Raw genomic sequence first — 18,287 nt, 5'->3', positions numbered from 1 at the left:
TTAACAGGAGACATCAACCAATGAAAATTTAGCATTTTTATTTCGTCTACGAGGATAGATTGATATTAAACTAGCCTTTGATAGATGGCGCTACTTAATACCGAATTGGTTTCGGTGTTGACATTTGCCATTCATGACATGACGTCTGTCATTTCATGTCAATTTTTAAAATTAGTTTGGTTTTACAACCGTCAAAAGCAAGCAAATTTTGTGTTTTCGGAGAAATGGAAAAAGTCGAGTATCGTTCGGTGATTAAGTTCCTCCACAAAAAGGGTAAAACGAATTTGCAAATCAAAGCCGACCTGGACGAAGTTTATGGTGAGGTTGCACCTTCGTTAGCAACAGTAAAATTTTGGAAAGCTGAATTTGTTCGTAGTCGTACGAGTGTTTTTGATGATAAGCGTCCCGGGAGGCCAAATGAAGTCACCACGTCGAAAATGATCGATCAACAAAGTCCATGTCATGATTATGGCAGATCGTCTAAACATTTCCTACGAACGGGTACACAACATCATTCACCATCATTTGGACATGAAAAAGCTATCCGCGCGAGGGGTGCCGCCTTTGCTGACAATAGATCAAATGCAAAAACGTGTGACCACTTCGGAGGCGCTTTTGGCGATGATACGGCGCGATCCGAAGGACTTTTTTCGCCGATTTATCACCGTTGATGAAACCTGGGTGCATTATTACACACTGGAAACCAAAGAACAGTCCGAAGGTCCGCCGAAGAAGGCAAAGAGTGCACATTCGGCCGGCAAAGTGATGGCGACTGTTTTCTGGGATGCGAAGGGCATCATCCACATCAACTACTTGGAAAAAGGAAAAAAAATCAATGTGAGTACTACGCAGCATTATTGGATCGATTCGATGCCGAATTGCGTCGAAAACGCCCCGGTTTGGAACGCAAAAAAGTGCTCTTTCACCAAGACAATGCACCCGCTCACCGATCGGCCGTCGCCATGGCAAAATTACACGAATTGGACTATGAATTAATTGAACACCCACCGTATTCCCCAGATCTTGCCGCCAGCAATTTTTTCTTGTTTCCAAACCTAAAAAAATGGCTCGGAGGACGCAATGGACAACAAATGATTTAAGTCGTCACTAAAACTTCGATCTATTTTGAAGTACTCGAGCAAAAGTACTATTCGGATGGGATAAAAAAATTGGAACATCGTCTTACTAAGTGTATGGAGCTAAAAGGGGACTATGTTGAGAAATAAATCGATTTAATTCCAAAAAACTTGTTTTTTCTATCAAAGGCTAGTTTTATATCAATCCACCCTCGTATATATGAAAAACTTCCCATTTTGGATAGCAAGAAGGGGCCAGGTCCAGATGGTCTTCCACCTTCTTTTCTTAAACACTTCAGCTTTTTTACTTTCTAGACCACTTTTTCACTTTTTTAACCTGTCATTAAAGACAGAGATGTTCCCGGTCTACTGGAAAACTAGCTTTATTACCCCAATACTTAAATCTGGAGATAATTCTCAAGTGAACAATTATCGGCCTATTAACATTCTAAGTTGTATTCTCAAAGTTTTTGAGAGCCTTGTCTGTGACTGTTTGTCAGCAACTTTAAAAGGCTGTTTTATCGACCAGCAATTTGGATTTCTCTCTAGCCGCTCCACTAAACTTAATTTGTTGACATTTACTGATCTCCTTATACAATCTCTTGAAGATGGCTTCCAGGTTCATTCTGTATACACAGACTTTACAAAGGCGTTTGACCGGGTAAATCACAAGATTTTAATCAATAAGTTGAGGAGTCTGAATATCCAGGGTGAACTTTTAGAATGGTTGTTATCCTACCTAACTGAAAGAATACAAATAGTACGTGTTCAGGGATTTCAATCGTTTGAGATTAAGGTACTTTCAGGAGTACCACAAGGATCACACCTAAGACCTCTTCTATTCAATAACTATGTTAATGGCATTGCCTCCTGTTTCCTCTTTGCTTCTTTCCTAATGTTTGCTGACGATTTAAAATTATATTTGAAAATTGAGAATGATGGTGACTATCAAAAACTACAGGCTTATTTGGATCGGTTGAGCTATTGGTGTGTAGTGATGAGAAGGTCACCAACGATCCGTTCACAAAGATCTGATCTTTTCGAAGACCCGTGATTGATACAATCACATTCTGACCTTATCGTTCGAATGACCCTATGAATCATGCCTATGAATGACGCTGTCTAGTGTTTACGAAACGAACTGTGTGATCGCGACACGTTGCTCGGTCAAATTAATGCATGAACCGCGAACCGCAAAGGATCGTTCAATCAAACGCTGATTTCAGTTTCCCAGAACGGCGAAACCCTTACGCTGCAAAACTGTAAAATTATATACATTCGAACTGTCGAGTCAATAGTCCCGTAGTCTGTTCTGTTTATAAATTTGTAGGAAATAAAATCCATTTTAAATGTTGCATTATCATTAATTCATGAACATAACAATATGGAATTTGTAATTTTACTTAACTTTTTCAAGTATTTTTTTTTATATTTTAATGATTTCTGAAGATGATTTGAAAAATGCAAATCTTAATGTCAGCCTTAAACTACATTTCATTCTTAAATTTATAGTAACAATATCGAATTCTACACGTAAACAACAATATAATTAAAGTCGTTTTAATGAACGAACCTCTATAAACGGGTCCTGCATTATTATTAATTCATAATACTCTCAGAAAGATTCGTAAACATATCAATATTAAACTCTACACACTTGACCTTTACACAACAAATTTAATTAGTCTTTCATTGAACGGATCTTTATGAACGGCTCATTTTAATGAATGACCTGGAAGACCCGAGTCAGCGAAACGAACCAGATCTTCCCATCACTATTGGTGTGGCAGCAACGGAATGGAACTTAATGTTAAAAAGTGTCATATAATGGTTTTTGGTCGGAATAATACCCCTAAAAATCATATCTATACTATTAATGGTTGCCCTTTAGACTCTGTATATCAGATAAAAGACCTAGGTGTTGTGCTCGATTCCAGCTTATCCTACATCCCCCATATCTCACCTGTTGTCTCAAAATCACTTCAACTTTTAGGGTTTATCAAACGTTGTGCTAAAGACTTTCTAAATATCCCATCCATAAAATTTTTATATTGTTCATGTGTTTGGTCTCCTCACTATAACACCCTATTCAAGCTATTGAGAGACTTCAACACAAATTCTTAAGATTTGTTGCATTTAAACAAAACCAGAGGATTAAAGAAATTAACTATTCAAATATGGAAAGGTCCCTCAACATAACGTCTCTCCAAATCCGACGCATGCACAAAGATCTCACTATGTTTTATAGTATACTGCACTCTTATTATTTTTGGTCCTCAGCTATTGGAAAAAATTAATCTCCATGTTCCCAGTAGACAAACAAGGCTAAATCAACCCTTTTATGTTAGACCCCATCGCACAAACTACGGACACAATTCCTTCACGTCTAGAACACAAGGTTTGTTAATCAATATTCCCAAAGGTTAGCTTATAGTATTCCAAAAGAATTTAAAGCTCAGCTTATGAACTGTGTGATAGCTTGATGTCCTTGTGTTTTATACATTCTTTGTTAATTACTATTCCTACTTTTATTTTTTGTATGATTAAAATTTTTAAATTTATTTTAAGTAGGTTATATTAAGAATCTTCTGTAATTTATCAATATAAGAGGTCTCCCAATAAGAATGTCCTGATGAACCCAACTTTCGGTCACTTTGTGCAAAATATCCGCATTAATCTCACGAATGGTGTGCTTTATGTTCCTCTTCAAGTCTTCAATAGATTGTGGTTTGTTCACATAGACCAATGACAACATAGCCCCATAAAAAATAATCCAACGGTGTTAAATCGCAGCTTCTTGGAGGCCAAGCATCTGGTCGAAGTTGCTCAATTCTCCTGGGATCTCTGGCATCAAGAGAAATCAATGTTTCCGGGAACTTTTGCTTCAATAAATCAATGGTTGGGGCAGTAGTGTGACATGTGGCACCGTCCTGTTGAAAAAACATGCCATCCAAATCCATTTCATCCAACTGAGGCCACAAAAAATCCGTTATCATCGTTTGATACCTTTCACCGTTGACTGTTACACCATGTTCGAAAAAATAAGGTCCGATGATGCCACCATGCCATAAACCGCACCAGACAGTGACTTTTTCTGGATGCAAAGGCTTCTCAAGAATCTCATGTGTATTATTTTCACTCCAAAAACGACAATTTTTTGCTTATTCACAAAGCCGTTTAACCAAAAAGGAGATTCATCGGAAAAGATTATTTTTTTGAAAAAATCGCCATCATTTTCGAATTTGTCTAGAGCCCAATCAGCGAACAAACGACGCTTGTGATGGTCAAGTGGCTTCAGTTCTTGAGTCAGAACAATCTTGTAAGGGTGTAGGCCTAAATCTTTTCTCAGAATTCGCCAAGTTGTCATTCTGGTGAGTCCAAGTTCTTGAGAACGACGATTTACGGACACATTTGCATTCTCCGCTACACTGGCTCTTACAGTAGCAATATTGTCCTGAGTTCTTGCATTTCGGCGTCTAGTTGGAAGTTGCGTATCGTGCAGAGTAAATTTACGATCAAACTTTTCCACGATTTGACGAATTACACGCACATCAGGACGATGATTTGGTCCATAACTTTCGCGTAATGCACGATAGGTATTCACAAAAGAACGATTATTAGCATAAAATTTTAGGATAATTTCCAAACGTTGTTCAAGCGTACATCTTGCCGTGGTAATTTTTCAGAGTACTAAATACAAACGTCAACAAGTGACAGTTATACCATTTTCAAAATGGCCGCTATGACATTTCAAAAACAGTACGTTACATTGTATTTAAATTGGGCGATTGCCCGTTGATAAATAAATAAATAAATAAATAGATAAAAACGGACCATTAGACTCAGTTTTCTGTTATATTTATTTTTAATTCATATCTTTTTAAATCAATTTATTATTTTCTTAACATTCTTATGTTTATTATCACTTTATGAGTCATCTTTGCCCACTGTCGTTGTCGAAAATTTTTTCGTCTCTACCGAACTTCCAAAATTAATTTTCTGCAGATGCAAGGGAAACTGTGAAAGTATGTGTGGTTGCCGATAGGTAGGCTTTAAACGCCCTGCATTAAAATGAATCGAAAAATTCGAAGAATTCAAAGATGAACTACCCGCAATGACGCCAATTCTAACTTCCGTTCTTACGCACACATTCACCTTCGATACTGAATTAGATCGTGAACCGCAGCCTGGACCATCAAGGAAAATGAAAAAACAATTGCTAGAAAACAACTTTTTAAATATACAATTATGATCAATATTATCTCGCCTGGAAATTGTCAGTGAGTTAAGCCTAATGGGATACCACTTTAAAAAATGCACCTCCAGACTCTACCTCATAGGTGGTCGGGAAAAAGGTCGATAAAAAACTAATAATATCATAGGAATGTTAACAAAATAATACATTATATGAATAAAAAATTATATAATAAAAACTAAGCCTAATGGTTGGTTTTTATTGTATTCTTATGAGTATTCAAGAATCCGGTCAACTCAGACTCGGAGTGCTGTAAAACCCAGAGAAATTAAACACATTTGTAGTGAAAATTATTCGTGGAATTGACTAGAAAAAAAGTTATGACTCGAAAAAAAATTTGTTCAAACATTTTTAGTTATTTTTGTTAATAACCTTTTTATTTTCCACTTTACGATAAAAATAGGAATAAAGTTGTAGGCAATTTAATTTGCTAAAAATATTGTCGGATAACACTTTCTGTAGAATTGCTAGTTTATGAGACACAGTGCTAAAACCTTTTGCCCTCCCTTTTCCAAGATGGCGGCCAGGGGACAAGAGTGGCGACCCCACAAGCTACTAACCACCTCCACACAACAACAAAATTAAATTGCGCCCTCTCATAAATGTAATCTCAATGTAACTTTGCAATGGACTATCTGTAAATCTGTGAACATTGTTTTGCATATCCCATTGTTTTCTTGCTGTTGTTTTTACCCACGTTTTCTGGAGCTTGTTTTTAATTTTTTCTCTTGTCTCTGCTACTTTATTAGGTGCCATTTCATTATTTAAGTCGCGTTATCTCCAACCTATATGTACAAACAGGCAAAATACATGTATTGGGATAAAGTTGAGCTTCCAATTTTCACTTTCAATTTACAGGATTCTTATCATTCTTATATACTACCTCAACTTCCCAAAAAGCTGCTCATAATAACCGGATATGTCTAGTAACATCCGAATTTTGGCATATAGACACTTGCTAACATTTTCTGCACGCTGAACAGAGATGTTAATAGCCTCTAAGTTCATATGTTTTTGCTACAGTAGCTTGTAGACTGTTGATATAACTGTTGAAGCATTTCATTTAATTCATCGGTGTTACTGGCGATTAAAACAATGTCATCAGCGAATCTAAGATGGTTTAAGTTATAGCCATCAATATTAATTTCCTCGTCACCCAATTCTAGTTGTTTAAAGACGCGCCTTATAGTCCAGTCGTCAGAGAGTTCTTCTTCTTCTTCTTCCACTTTATAAGCAATTCTGCTTGTTGATTGGCGGATTAATACCTTTATGAAAGGTTGTCACTCCATCTTTTGCGCAGTCGTCTGATACTTCTTCTGCACTTCTATACACTGTAGTTACATTTTCTTCTAATGTCTTTACTTCTCTTTCGATCTCTCAGCGTATTTCCTGTGATTCTTCTCAGTACTCTCATCTCTGCCGTTTCCAGTAGCCCTTGCTTTGTGGCTGTGTTGGGTCTTGTTTCTGAGGCATATGTCATTATTGGTCTTATACTGGCTTTATAGATTCTTGAATTCATCTCAATGTTAATGTGTCTGTTTCGTCATATAGTATTATTAAGGCATCCTGCCAGTCTATTTGCTTTTTGTACTTGATCTCTCACTTCTTTGTCCAGGTCTCCCTAACTGTACAGTGTGATTTCCAGGTATTTTATTTCCATTACTTGTTCAATACTGATGCCATGAATTTCTATTTTGCATCTGGTTGGTTCTTTGCTGACTACTATTGTTTTAGTTTTCTGAGATAAGATTGTCATATTCAATTCTTTTGCTCTTATGTTAAACCTATGGACCAGTCTTTGCAGACTATCTTCATCTTGGGCTATCAATATTGCGTCGTCTGCATAACGGAGTATTTTGTTTTCTTTGTTTCCCAGAGACTTGAACCCTAAAAATTATACGAACAAGCTGAATTTTACAAAGAATATTAATTTTGGGTCCCCAAAAAGATGCATAAAAGTTTAATAAATGTAGCTGAGATGATTTTAAACAAAATAATTATAAGCAATTTTTGTGTAGAATGAACCATTCTCTTAGAAGCAACTCTTGAAGCTACCGTTGATTTTGCATGTCAGATATGTGAGCTAAATCAATCTTGAATACAATTTGTATCAGCTGGACGGTAAAAATTCGATTGAATGGCTACTAAAAACTTAGTAGTATTACATTAATTCGAAAAGTTTGAAATATTGAGTAAAAATGTAGCATAACGAATCATTTTATTTTTTTTTGTTGGGTTTCAAGCTTCAGAGTATATAATTTATGTAATTATTTTTGATTTATGAGATTTATTATATTTTACATAATAATTTTGTACTCGAAAGCAATTTGTCTATATCAACTTATTTTAATTAAGATATACACACATTTGAAAATAATATTTCTTTGAAAATAGATATATACTGATGCTTGAATAGTTTCCCAGTATATAGATACTATACTAAGACATCATCCATCTAATCATATCTCAGTAATTAGATAATAATATGTACTAAGTTTGATATAAAAAAAAAACAAAAATGCCACAAGTGTCCTGTAGGATATGTTTTTATTAAAGATTCCAAACTTGGTGAAAATGTCAATTTTGGCATATATTATACATATTAATAAATTTTCTTTATATACCATATGTAAAGATGGAAATTTAAAAAGTATATTCTGATATTTTCTGACAATTCTGTTAAATACTTCTTTATTTTCTGGAATGGTATTGAGTTGTGGAAGATTTTCTGTATTTCAAATAGTTTATAGGTTATATCCTGTATGTCTATACATTTAAAATGTAGTTGACACAGACAAGAGGTACATTTGGTAATTTATGTACATAATTAACTCAAAACATCACAACAATAAAAAAACACCTTTATTTACATATATGCTAATTTGTATTCACAATTGAATTTGCTGGATTACTTAAAAACCATTTATAAATAAACAATTTTATTTAAAGAATATTCCAATAATTCAGTAATAATAACACCTACTAAATGTTAGAAATATATTTGTAGGATATCTCTGGAACATAATAAATTCTAATACAAATATTTATAAATATATCCCAAATCTACTGCAATTTTTTTAAAATGTAAGATATGTATTGAAAAAAATCTAAAGTGACTTATCGTTTGCATTTAAAACAAACGAGACAAGGCACATTTAGCTACTTAATTACTTTAATAAAATGTCATTTAGCATGATTAAATTCGTCAATGTTTAGGGTGTAAATAAGGAAAAAATATCTGTTTTTTATTGTTGTCATTTAGGTAGAAAAATCAGGACTAAGAATTGTCATAACTCACTTAAAATTCAACGCGAAAAGTGTACTAACCTTAATAAATAACAAAATCTTGCACAGTTTTCGAATGAATTTTGTTATTGAATGTTTTATTAAAAGGCACAACTTTTGACACTTAACACTACTAACGCGCCATTATAAAACTGACTGACAGAGGAGAGCCACTGCCACTCACAACTCACTGACAGAACAATAACTGCATGAATGGAATGTACATTTGAACAGTAATAGAATAGTTTTACGATTTTGAAGTATCACAGGACAATAGGACATCTTTCTCTTACATGCAGACGAGAATGTATACATCTTTTTTGACAGACTGAAGTGTACTGTACAGATCCGACTTTAGTTTGTTTTAATTATAGTTCATTATTTCGGGACCAAAAGATAAATTTTAAAAAAATCTTTAAAACATTTATCAGACTGTTTAAATATTTTTACTAAATTTATACGTGTTAACAAAACTTCCACAGAACGAAATCTGTGATACTGCATTGTTTTCATTTAAATAAAAATAAAATGGAAGTAGCTTTTGAGGTAAATACGGTCCTTACTAATGGCTAATGAAAATTTAATATTGGCTGTACTGTAATCACGAACACCCAGAAGAATGAAGTACGTCAGATTCAGTACATAGCCCTCTAGCCTCTAGTAAGGTAAGTCCCATAGAAAGATTTGGGACAAAGTTTCTGGTGCCAAATGCGGACGGGCCAAAACTATGGACTACAATGTTGCCACTAACACATCTTTTTTCGGTTGATACTACAAATCACCTACCTAGTGGTCTGTGATTGATACTCAAAACTCTTTAGAAATAAGTTATTGTAAATTGAAGTTAAAATTTTAGTACAATTTCCTACATTTTTTGTTTTTTGATTGGAAAACATTGTATAGTATAATCATGATTTGGGTAAATATGCAAAACGAGTGAAACCATGGCAACAGCACTTACATCAATGTCATACGCCTCTTGCTATGTCTTTGTCTTACCTCCACCATTAGACAAGGATCTCTTCTCTTTCCTTGTCTAAGTCCCCACCTAACCTAGCGTGACTAGTAGCGCCGTCGCCATTATAAACGGCTGGGCCCATGCAATTGACTCTCACCACATGTCCTATTGCACTTATACTACTATTTGTGGTATATACTGTGGATTCAGTATGAGAAACATAACAAATAAGACAATTGAAATAATTTTTAAAATATTTGTTTATGTAAGCGAATTGTATTTTTGAGAATGTTACTTTAAAAATGATTATACTTTTTCATCAGATTAATTTACTAGTTTTGCATTTTTTAAGGACTCGAAATGTGTCAAAGAGCAATATGAGCAAAAAAGTTCTACCTGTAAATAATCAACAGGAAGATTCTGAGAATTCCTTGAGGTTTCAGCCTCCAGTTTACAGACAGAGATATGGAGAAGTGTTTAAAACTCTTATAGATAGTAGATGGAGGACTAAAATTAACACATTATGTGATTTTGGTTGTGCGGAATTTGGAATCTTCACTTTTTTAAAACAGTTAAATAGACTGAACCATATAATATTTGTTGATATTGATGAAGATACTTTAATGTTTTATAAATCTAAAGTATATCCTTTAACTATCGAATATTTAAGTAGACGAGAAGAAGCATTAAATGTTAGTGTTTTTAAGGGTAGTGTAGGCGATCCAGATTATCATCTGCTAAATGTGGATGTGGTAACTGCCATAGAGCTGTGAGTATGTTCTACATTATATAGTCTCTGTTTGATTTGAATCAGTTAGTATCAGATAGTAAATTTATATTATTTCAGAGGTTAACCAATATATAGGCTAGCCAATGGAAAGGAGGCATAAAGGCAAATATGTGGAAAGAGAGGTTTATTGTTATATAAAATGAATTTCCATCAAGTAATGGTTGAATCCATTACTTAGAGGCATATTTATACTTTTTAATAATAGTTTTAAAATTAAAAATCCTAAGAGCCAAACATCAGTTCAAGGGTATCTGTCCTTCCCAAGTCTCCATTCCTTGAAGAAGCTGGAACTGTCTAAGCAATAAATCTTCTAACTCTAATAAATTCTATCAAGCAAAAAAATGGTTAGAATATTAGATAGAATTCTGGAATTTACATATTTACCACTTATTTGTATAAAATCTGACACTTCTACAGTTTTCAGAATTGTTGAAATTTCATTTTTTTACTACCTGTTTGTTATCTTTAAATTGTTTCTATTATTTTCAGTCACAGTAACATATATCCCTACTTCTTTTAATTGTGTACTATAAATTGTTCAAATACTGTAAAAAATGAGCTTTCTAAACATCTTTCAATGTAGCCTTCTTTACAGTGTTGAACATCTATACCCAGATACCTTAGATGCCTTTGCTTATAACATATTTAATTACATGGAACCAAAGATAGTGATGGTAACTACACCAAATGCAGATTTTAATGTACTGTTTGGTTGGGAGGACAAAATATTTAGACACTACGATCATAAGTTTGAATGGACAAGGCAGCAATTTCAAGATTGGTGAGTGTAAAATCTATAACAAATACTCACTCTGTCAACTCCATCATCATTAATATAATAATCTTCAATAACACTATTGAGTTTTCAAGTATATGAAACTACTGCACACTTTTTAACATTAAGAGTCATTTTTGAATCATTAAACCATTGAATAACTGATCTTAGATCATCTTGCAATTTGACTGCATCTTTCTTATTAGAGATTGTTTTAAAAAGTTTAAAATTATCGGCATACATTAAGCTGTTACAAGATTTAATACAGTCTGGCAAGTCATTAATAAATAAAATAAAGAGCAATGGTCCTAGTTTGCTCCCCTGTGGGACTCCTGAAGATGACACATATTGGTGAGAAAAGCAATTACCTACTTTTACTGTATTCTTTCTATCTGGCAAATAAGATTTGAATAAATTAAAAGCTTTTCTTGAGAAACCAAACTGTATCACTTTATTTAAAAGAATACAGCGATTTACCTTATCAAATGTTTTTTCACAATCAGTATACAGAACGTCCAACTGTTCCCCTGCCTCAATAGCCTTAGCAATATGTTCAGAGAGAACACAGAGATTATTTACAGAGGCGTTTTTTTTTAAACTACAATATTCTCAATATTCAGTATATTAGAAAAATTGGTTATCGAGATTCTACTGTATATTTTAATTAAAAATGTAAAATACCTTGAAGAAAATGTCTAATTTTTTTGCTATCATGTTTTTATTCTACAACATTTTTCAGGTCAAACAACATCATTCTTCGTTTTCCTGACTATACAGTGTATTTTACTGATATAGGAGAAGGACCTGCAGGGACCCAAGCCTTAGGAGCATGTAGTCAAATGGCAACTTTCATTAGAAAAGATTTATGCAATGAAAGCTATATTTTACAAAAATACATGAAACACTGCATCTGTGATAATGAATCTATGTGCCAAGAGAACACTGGAACTGGAACTGTAATGAGCTGTAAATGTACCTGTAATTTATGTTCTCCAAGTTCTTCATGGGGAATATGCACGTATGTAGTAAATTGAGACACTTCAGAACAAAATGCTGTCATAAAAACTTTCCATTTATAGGTATTATAGTTTTTCGACACCAGCGACTGATAGTGATAGTTTTAAGGATCCCACCTATAATGTTTTTTATAAGTTGTTGGACCAAATCGAATATCCTGTCGACCAAGATAGTCGAACGGAGAAAGAGAAAATTCTCGATGAATTTAGATATAGAATAAACATTTTAGGGCACATGAATGGGAGATTCTTCGTTGAAGAGAGAGATCGATCTGAAATACCTATAATAGAACTGTTGTATGGACCAGAGGGTACCAATATAACGGAAATTGAGCTATGGCAAGTATTTTACTATTCTTCGTTGCATAAACACAATTCCTAATTTCGTAAGCGTGTTCCAAGCATGCTAGTTATGGTTATTGTGCTAGTTCTTTAAACATTTTGACATTATTGATGAATTATTTTTTTTATCATGTAATTTTACTACTTACTGAGCCTAAAATAATGAAATTAAGCCCTTTGTTCCTCCACAATAGAATACATCAAACAAAGACAGCACTATGTTGGTGGAGGTGAAGGTGATTGATACTTTTGTAATTAATATTCATATCTTTTAATTTTGACGTGACAACGTCTTAAATTAGGTTGTGGCTCGGAGTCACTCATGAAAAAGTGTAACGCCCGCTCACGTCTGTTACGATGAGTCACCGAACGAGAGAGAGGCCCGCCGGACCGGCGAATGCCTTGCGTCTCTCTCCCACTCAAACATGATCGGTCCGCTGCGCGCGCAGCACTAGAGAATTAGGCGCGTTGAATCGGTGCGTCCTTGTGTCTCTGGGAAAAGACGTTGTCACGTAAAATCTTCGCCCGTAAAACCGACTTTACAGGCAACCGATTTTTTAAATTCATTTTAGAGCCTGGAAATTATCATATTTTTAACAAATAATTCCTATGGCTTTCGTGACGGTATGGGGATAAGAAAAGCACTATTTGCTTGTAATGTGCTTATTCAAAGATGCGTAGCTATTAATCAAAACAGTTACGTCTGTTTCATAGATTACAACAAAATCTTCGATAGAATTAAAAATAATAGACTGATAAACATTCTCCCTCAGGAACAAAGATCTGATGTATAGCATATATAGCAGATATAGCAGTATATCAGACAAAGATGTATATTTCACCTCCATTATTTTTCGCATTTTCTTCTTCAAGTGCCATACACTTCCAGCTTTTAGACGTCTTTTCACCATTTATTCGTAATTGTCCTTCTGTAGTAAGTCTAAAATAAAAACCTACCTTTTGAATTCTACATCAAACTCTTACCACCAAATATCTCACACTCGCTGGTGCTCTTTCTCTGGGCACCAAATTCCAAAGATATCTCCTTGTAGCTTTGTTGAACTGCGCTGTATAATAATTAAATATATTTATCAAAATATAAGTTCCCTTTACCCATTCGTTTTTTAAAAGTTTGTCATTTTTTGTGGCTGAAAACAAAGTTTTTGTTAAGATTATTTTGATAAATATACCTTTATTACCTGTATTGTTGGCTGGTTTTTCGGGAAAGAAAATTGTTTTTAATAAAAATGAATAATTTAGAATGAGGTCAAATCAAGTAGGCAAGCTGCCACTCTGCGTAACGATGGACGTTCCATTCAGTATATAGAAGAAATGCTTGGTATTCCGCGAAGTACAAAAACCAATGATTTATAAAGATTTGAAGAAACTATTTCTTACTCAAAAAGTCCTAAACAGGGAAGACCAAGGGCAACAAACGCCATGGAAGATCGGTTTCTAAGACTTCAAGCGCGTCGAGAGCGGCAGGTACTGCTACAGCTTTAATTAGGAGACTAGCAGATGTTCATTGTAGCAGTTTCGCCTGATACCGTAAGCAGAAGATTAAGCGAACAAAATATATCATCTTATGTACCTGCTACCTTTATTGGATGCAGCTCATTGAAGACAACGCTTGAAATTCTCTCGTGCACATACAGATTGGGATATGAAAGAATGTCATCGCGTTAGCAGCGCTGCGTTAGCGTCGGTCCAACTGGACAATGGCACTACCATGAAGTAAATTATACGAACAATTGTGAAAATTGTAGTCGGCGAGTCGTAGCCGGTCGCGTTAGTAGCGCGCAATTCACGCGTTGCACATAACGTGCATCAAGTTATACGTAGCGCTGACAACGCGGAAAAATTAGCCCTGTTTTCTGTGGTATCAACGCGATGATATTAGCCTTCGTGTAACAGGGCCTTTACAGACGAGTTTTGTTTTACGAGATATTCGCCTGGTGTCGCCAAAGAGTGTGGAGAAGGTCCGGAGAACGCTACGCCCAATGTTGCATCTCTCCTAGAGTACAGTTTGGTGTTGAAGATATAACGATATTTTACGGAATATCTTTGGAAGCATATACAGATCTTGATATGTTAAAGAGAGGTCACCTTAATGCTGATAGGTACATTAGAGAACGTCGGGAAGAACATGTGCATTTTGTAGGTGAAAATTTTCTCCTAATGCAGGATAATGCTCGACGGCACATAGCCAGGATAAAAAGTAATACGGTACAGATGTTGGTGTTCGTGTACTAGCCTGGCCTCCTAGAAGTTCAAACCTCAACCCAATAGAGCATTTGTGGAAGCGATTTGGAAACTGTGGAAGCGTTAGATCATACGCTGGTAAACAAGTTAGAACAAATACCGCAAGACGAGAATGCTGCTTTGGTCGATTGTTATTGAACGTACAATAAAAACAAATTTATTCGAATTCAAGTTTTTCTAATGTTTTTTCTTTTAATTTTGCATAAAATAAACTTAGCGTCCGGGGCAGTCTACATTAAGTATTCACAGCATTCAAGTTTGTAGTGTGTGCTTATAATCCAGTAAAATAAGGCAAAAAAGGGGGCAAACCTCGGAATGAAAGATAATAAGCTGAAAATTTGCATACGTCTTTATTTTGATGGTATAAAACTTACCTCAAAAGTCTCATATAATCACGTGTCCGCGACTTAAGATATTAAAGGTCAAAGGTTACGAAAATGAGTTTTCTGCAAATATCTCGTTTCCCTTACACTTTATGACATTTAAGGTGGTAAGAAAAATTGTAGAATGGAAAATTCTCTTCAATTTTTGTCCCAAGTACTTTTATGTACCTTCAACCCTTCTTCAGATAGAGCGCAAATAGTGGGGGACCGCTTACCTATGTATACGGTAACGCGAAGTCAGCCAGTAGGATTCAATAAATAATAAGTTATATAGTTAATTATTTACTTAAAATACTATTATTATCATTAAATTTTTATTATTTATTATTTAATAAACTATATTTATAGATATTAATTATAAAATATATATTTTTTATATAATATTTATTTTATTTTTACTCAGACTACACTAAGAACATTAAAGCAATGGAAAAACTAAGAAGAAGTGCCGGTATTTCAAAATCTTACGAACTCCGTTTTGATGAAACAATGAATGTGCCTATCAGCCAAGAACAATTTTTATTGAACACATCTAATAAAAAAATCTTTATAGACATGCTTATCGACAAATTAAAAGCTGTTAATTACACTACAAAACAAGCCAGAGATGATGCTGATGTTCTCATTGTAGAAACAGCTATTGCAGAGTCTGAACATGTAGGAAAAACTTCCGTCATTGTAGGAGAAGATATTGATTTGCTAGTTATCTTGATAGGACGAGCTCAATCACATCAACAAGGAATTTTTTTTAAAAAAATTGGTAAGGGTAATGCGGAGACTAAATTATATTCATCGAAAAGTTTTGATAAATACCCTCATTCTAAAAAACACATCTTATTTTTACACGCGTTTAGTGGATGTGATACGACTTCTGCGATTTATAGGAAAGGTAAAATATCGTTTATTAAAATGTTCGAAAAAAATCACCATTTACATCAGTCACCTCAACTATTTCAACAAAAAAACTGCTCTGTACAAGAATTATTTGAAAATGGAGTACGTATTTTCTTAGCAGCGAATAATGCTCCAACATCAGAAGACGATATAGACTCTTATCGATACACCCAGTTCATCAAATCAACAAGACTCAACAAACCAGTGCAGTTATCAAGTCTTCCACCTTCAAGTGCAGCCACCTGATATTCTTGAATATTTTTATTCTGATACTTTAATAAACGAGAATGATGATGATGAATCCGATATTGAGCAGTCAGAGGAAGAAGAAGAAGACGATGAAGAAGAAAATTAATACAAAAATATTAACCATACATAATAACAGAATATATATTATATTTGTAACTTTAATAAATCGATTATTGGATTAATAAATAAATATATAATTTAAAAAAATAATAAATATGATTTTTTCAGTATTTAATTAAATATAAAAATGATTATTGTTGAATTCTGCACTTGATCTTAATTTATCGTATATACAGCTGTTAAAAATATCATTAAAGGTCATTTGAAATATTTCATTTAATATTGTATGTTTGTTAAAAATAAAATAAATATTATATAAAAAATATATATTTTATAAATAATATCTATAAATATAGTTTATTAAATAATAAATAATAAAAATTTAATGATAATAATAGTATTTTAAGTAAATAATTAACTATATAACTTATTATTTATTGAATCCTACTGGCTGACTTCGCGTTACCGTATACACAGGTAAGCGGTCCCCCACTATTTGCGCTCTATCTGAAGAAGGGTTGAAGGTACATAAAAGTACTTGGGACAAAAATTGAAGAGAATTTTCCATTCTACAATTTTTCTTACCACCTTAAATGTCATAAAGTGTAAGGGAAACGAGATATTTGCAGAAAACTCATTTTTGTGACCTTTGACCTTAAATATCTTAAGTCGCGGACACGTGATTATATGAGACTTTTGAGGTAAGTTTTATACCAACAAAATAAAGACGTATGCAAAATTTCAGCTTATTATCTTTCATTCCGAGGTTGCATCCTTATTTTACCGGACTATTAGAAAATGTGAAAATGTCTAAAGAGTGTTTTTGCTGTTAAATTTTTTTAAATTCCATTTCACACTATTCTGGTACTTAAGTTCAAAGGTTATCAAAAAGAAAGTGTAATATCATGTGTATGTTTGTTTAACAATAAATTGTAAAACTGAAAACCTTGGTTACCGACTTTACCGAAATTGTGATTTTAACTACGTCACCGGCCGAAAGTTTGACAGGCTTTTTGTCATTGACAACGTGAATGAAAGTTATATTATAGAAAATAATCTGTCCCACAACTGTCAGTGTCAGTGTTCAAAATTTTTCGTGTTGAAACTAGTTCTTTTTTAGTACGTTATTAAAGAGTGATGGTTATGAAGTCGAGGATTGCATAGTCCAAGAAATAGGTGAATCCGAAAAATGTGTTATTTACACACCAATATTGATGGATAACTGTTCAACTTCTTCGGAATCTTCAGAACCAGAAGGTGATTATAATACATATATTACACCTCGAGGAGACACCGATTCTGATTGGGATGAACCCATAAAGGAGGAAACCACCCACAAAGGTAATGTACATAAGTTTATAACACTCAATGTTTGAATTTAGATCGGGGATTAACAGACGCTGATAGATATGCGATAGATAAAATTTTAATACACTTAAAGTAGAGTTTCGGTAGAAAGAAATGACTTTTTTTGATGAAAGTAAATATCGGTTTAATTTTACGGTTTATGTTGAATAATACTTGGTACGAACTTGTAACTAGCGCCCTCTATGAGAGTCAGATATAAAAACAAACTAATAGGATGGATAAGTTTCCAAAATATATTCGTATAAAATTTCATTACAATGTTGCCAGTAGTTTCGGCAAAATCGTAAAAAATGTGTAAATTTTTTTTCGTCAACGCCCTTTATCTTGAAAACGGATGACGTTACAAAATTTTTTTACTAAGCAACCCCCAATTATTTTTTAGTTTTTTACCTATCCTAAACGGTGTTACTTTTTTAAAACACCGGTATTTATTTATGTTTATAATTCTTTTTGGATATATTTTAAAATAAATTAATTTCGTTACAGGTACCTCATACGTATATGACTTATAATTTTTACCACCCACATCAACCGTGTTTAAAGAAAACAACAAAACATTCTAGTCTCTATATCG

General features: G+C 33.7%; 2 protein-coding genes across 8 annotated transcripts in view; one reads left to right on the top strand and one right to left on the bottom strand.

Annotated features, from left to right (window-relative positions):
* Positions 1-8,843, bottom strand: part of LOC140439096 (EEIG family member 2) — a 216,893-nt gene extending 208,050 nt beyond the window's left edge. Inside the window, exon 1 of one of the 4 annotated variants that reach the window (XR_011950601.1) lies at positions 8,659-8,843. The gene's annotated coding sequence lies outside the window, so the exon portion shown is untranslated. The remainder of the gene's footprint in view (positions 1-8,658) is intronic. The other 3 variants (XM_072528777.1, XM_072528779.1, XM_072528780.1) reach the window with 3 other exon arrangements.
* A 971-nt stretch (positions 8,844-9,814) lies between these two features.
* Positions 9,815-18,287, top strand: part of LOC140439094 (dynein regulatory complex protein 1 homolog) — a 65,433-nt gene continuing 56,960 nt past the window's right edge. For 3 of the 4 annotated variants that reach the window (XM_072528774.1, XM_072528775.1, XM_072528773.1), the window contains exons 1-5: positions 9,815-10,343; positions 10,960-11,145; positions 11,879-12,157; positions 12,219-12,494; positions 17,466-17,686. In XM_072528774.1, coding sequence (XP_072384875.1) covers positions 9,877-10,343; positions 10,960-11,145; positions 11,879-12,157; positions 12,219-12,494; positions 17,466-17,686 — 1,429 coding nt within the window. In that variant the 5' untranslated portion in view covers positions 9,815-9,876. The remainder of the gene's footprint in view (positions 10,344-10,959; positions 11,146-11,878; positions 12,158-12,218; positions 12,495-17,465; positions 17,687-18,287) is intronic. The other variant, XM_072528772.1, reaches the window with a different exon arrangement.

The sequence above is a fragment of the Diabrotica undecimpunctata genome, chromosome 4, assembly GCF_040954645.1.
Source record: "Diabrotica undecimpunctata isolate CICGRU chromosome 4, icDiaUnde3, whole genome shotgun sequence".
Classification (NCBI taxonomy): domain Eukaryota; kingdom Metazoa; phylum Arthropoda; class Insecta; order Coleoptera; family Chrysomelidae; genus Diabrotica; species Diabrotica undecimpunctata.
This window is presented reverse-complemented; position numbering and strand designations above follow the sequence as displayed.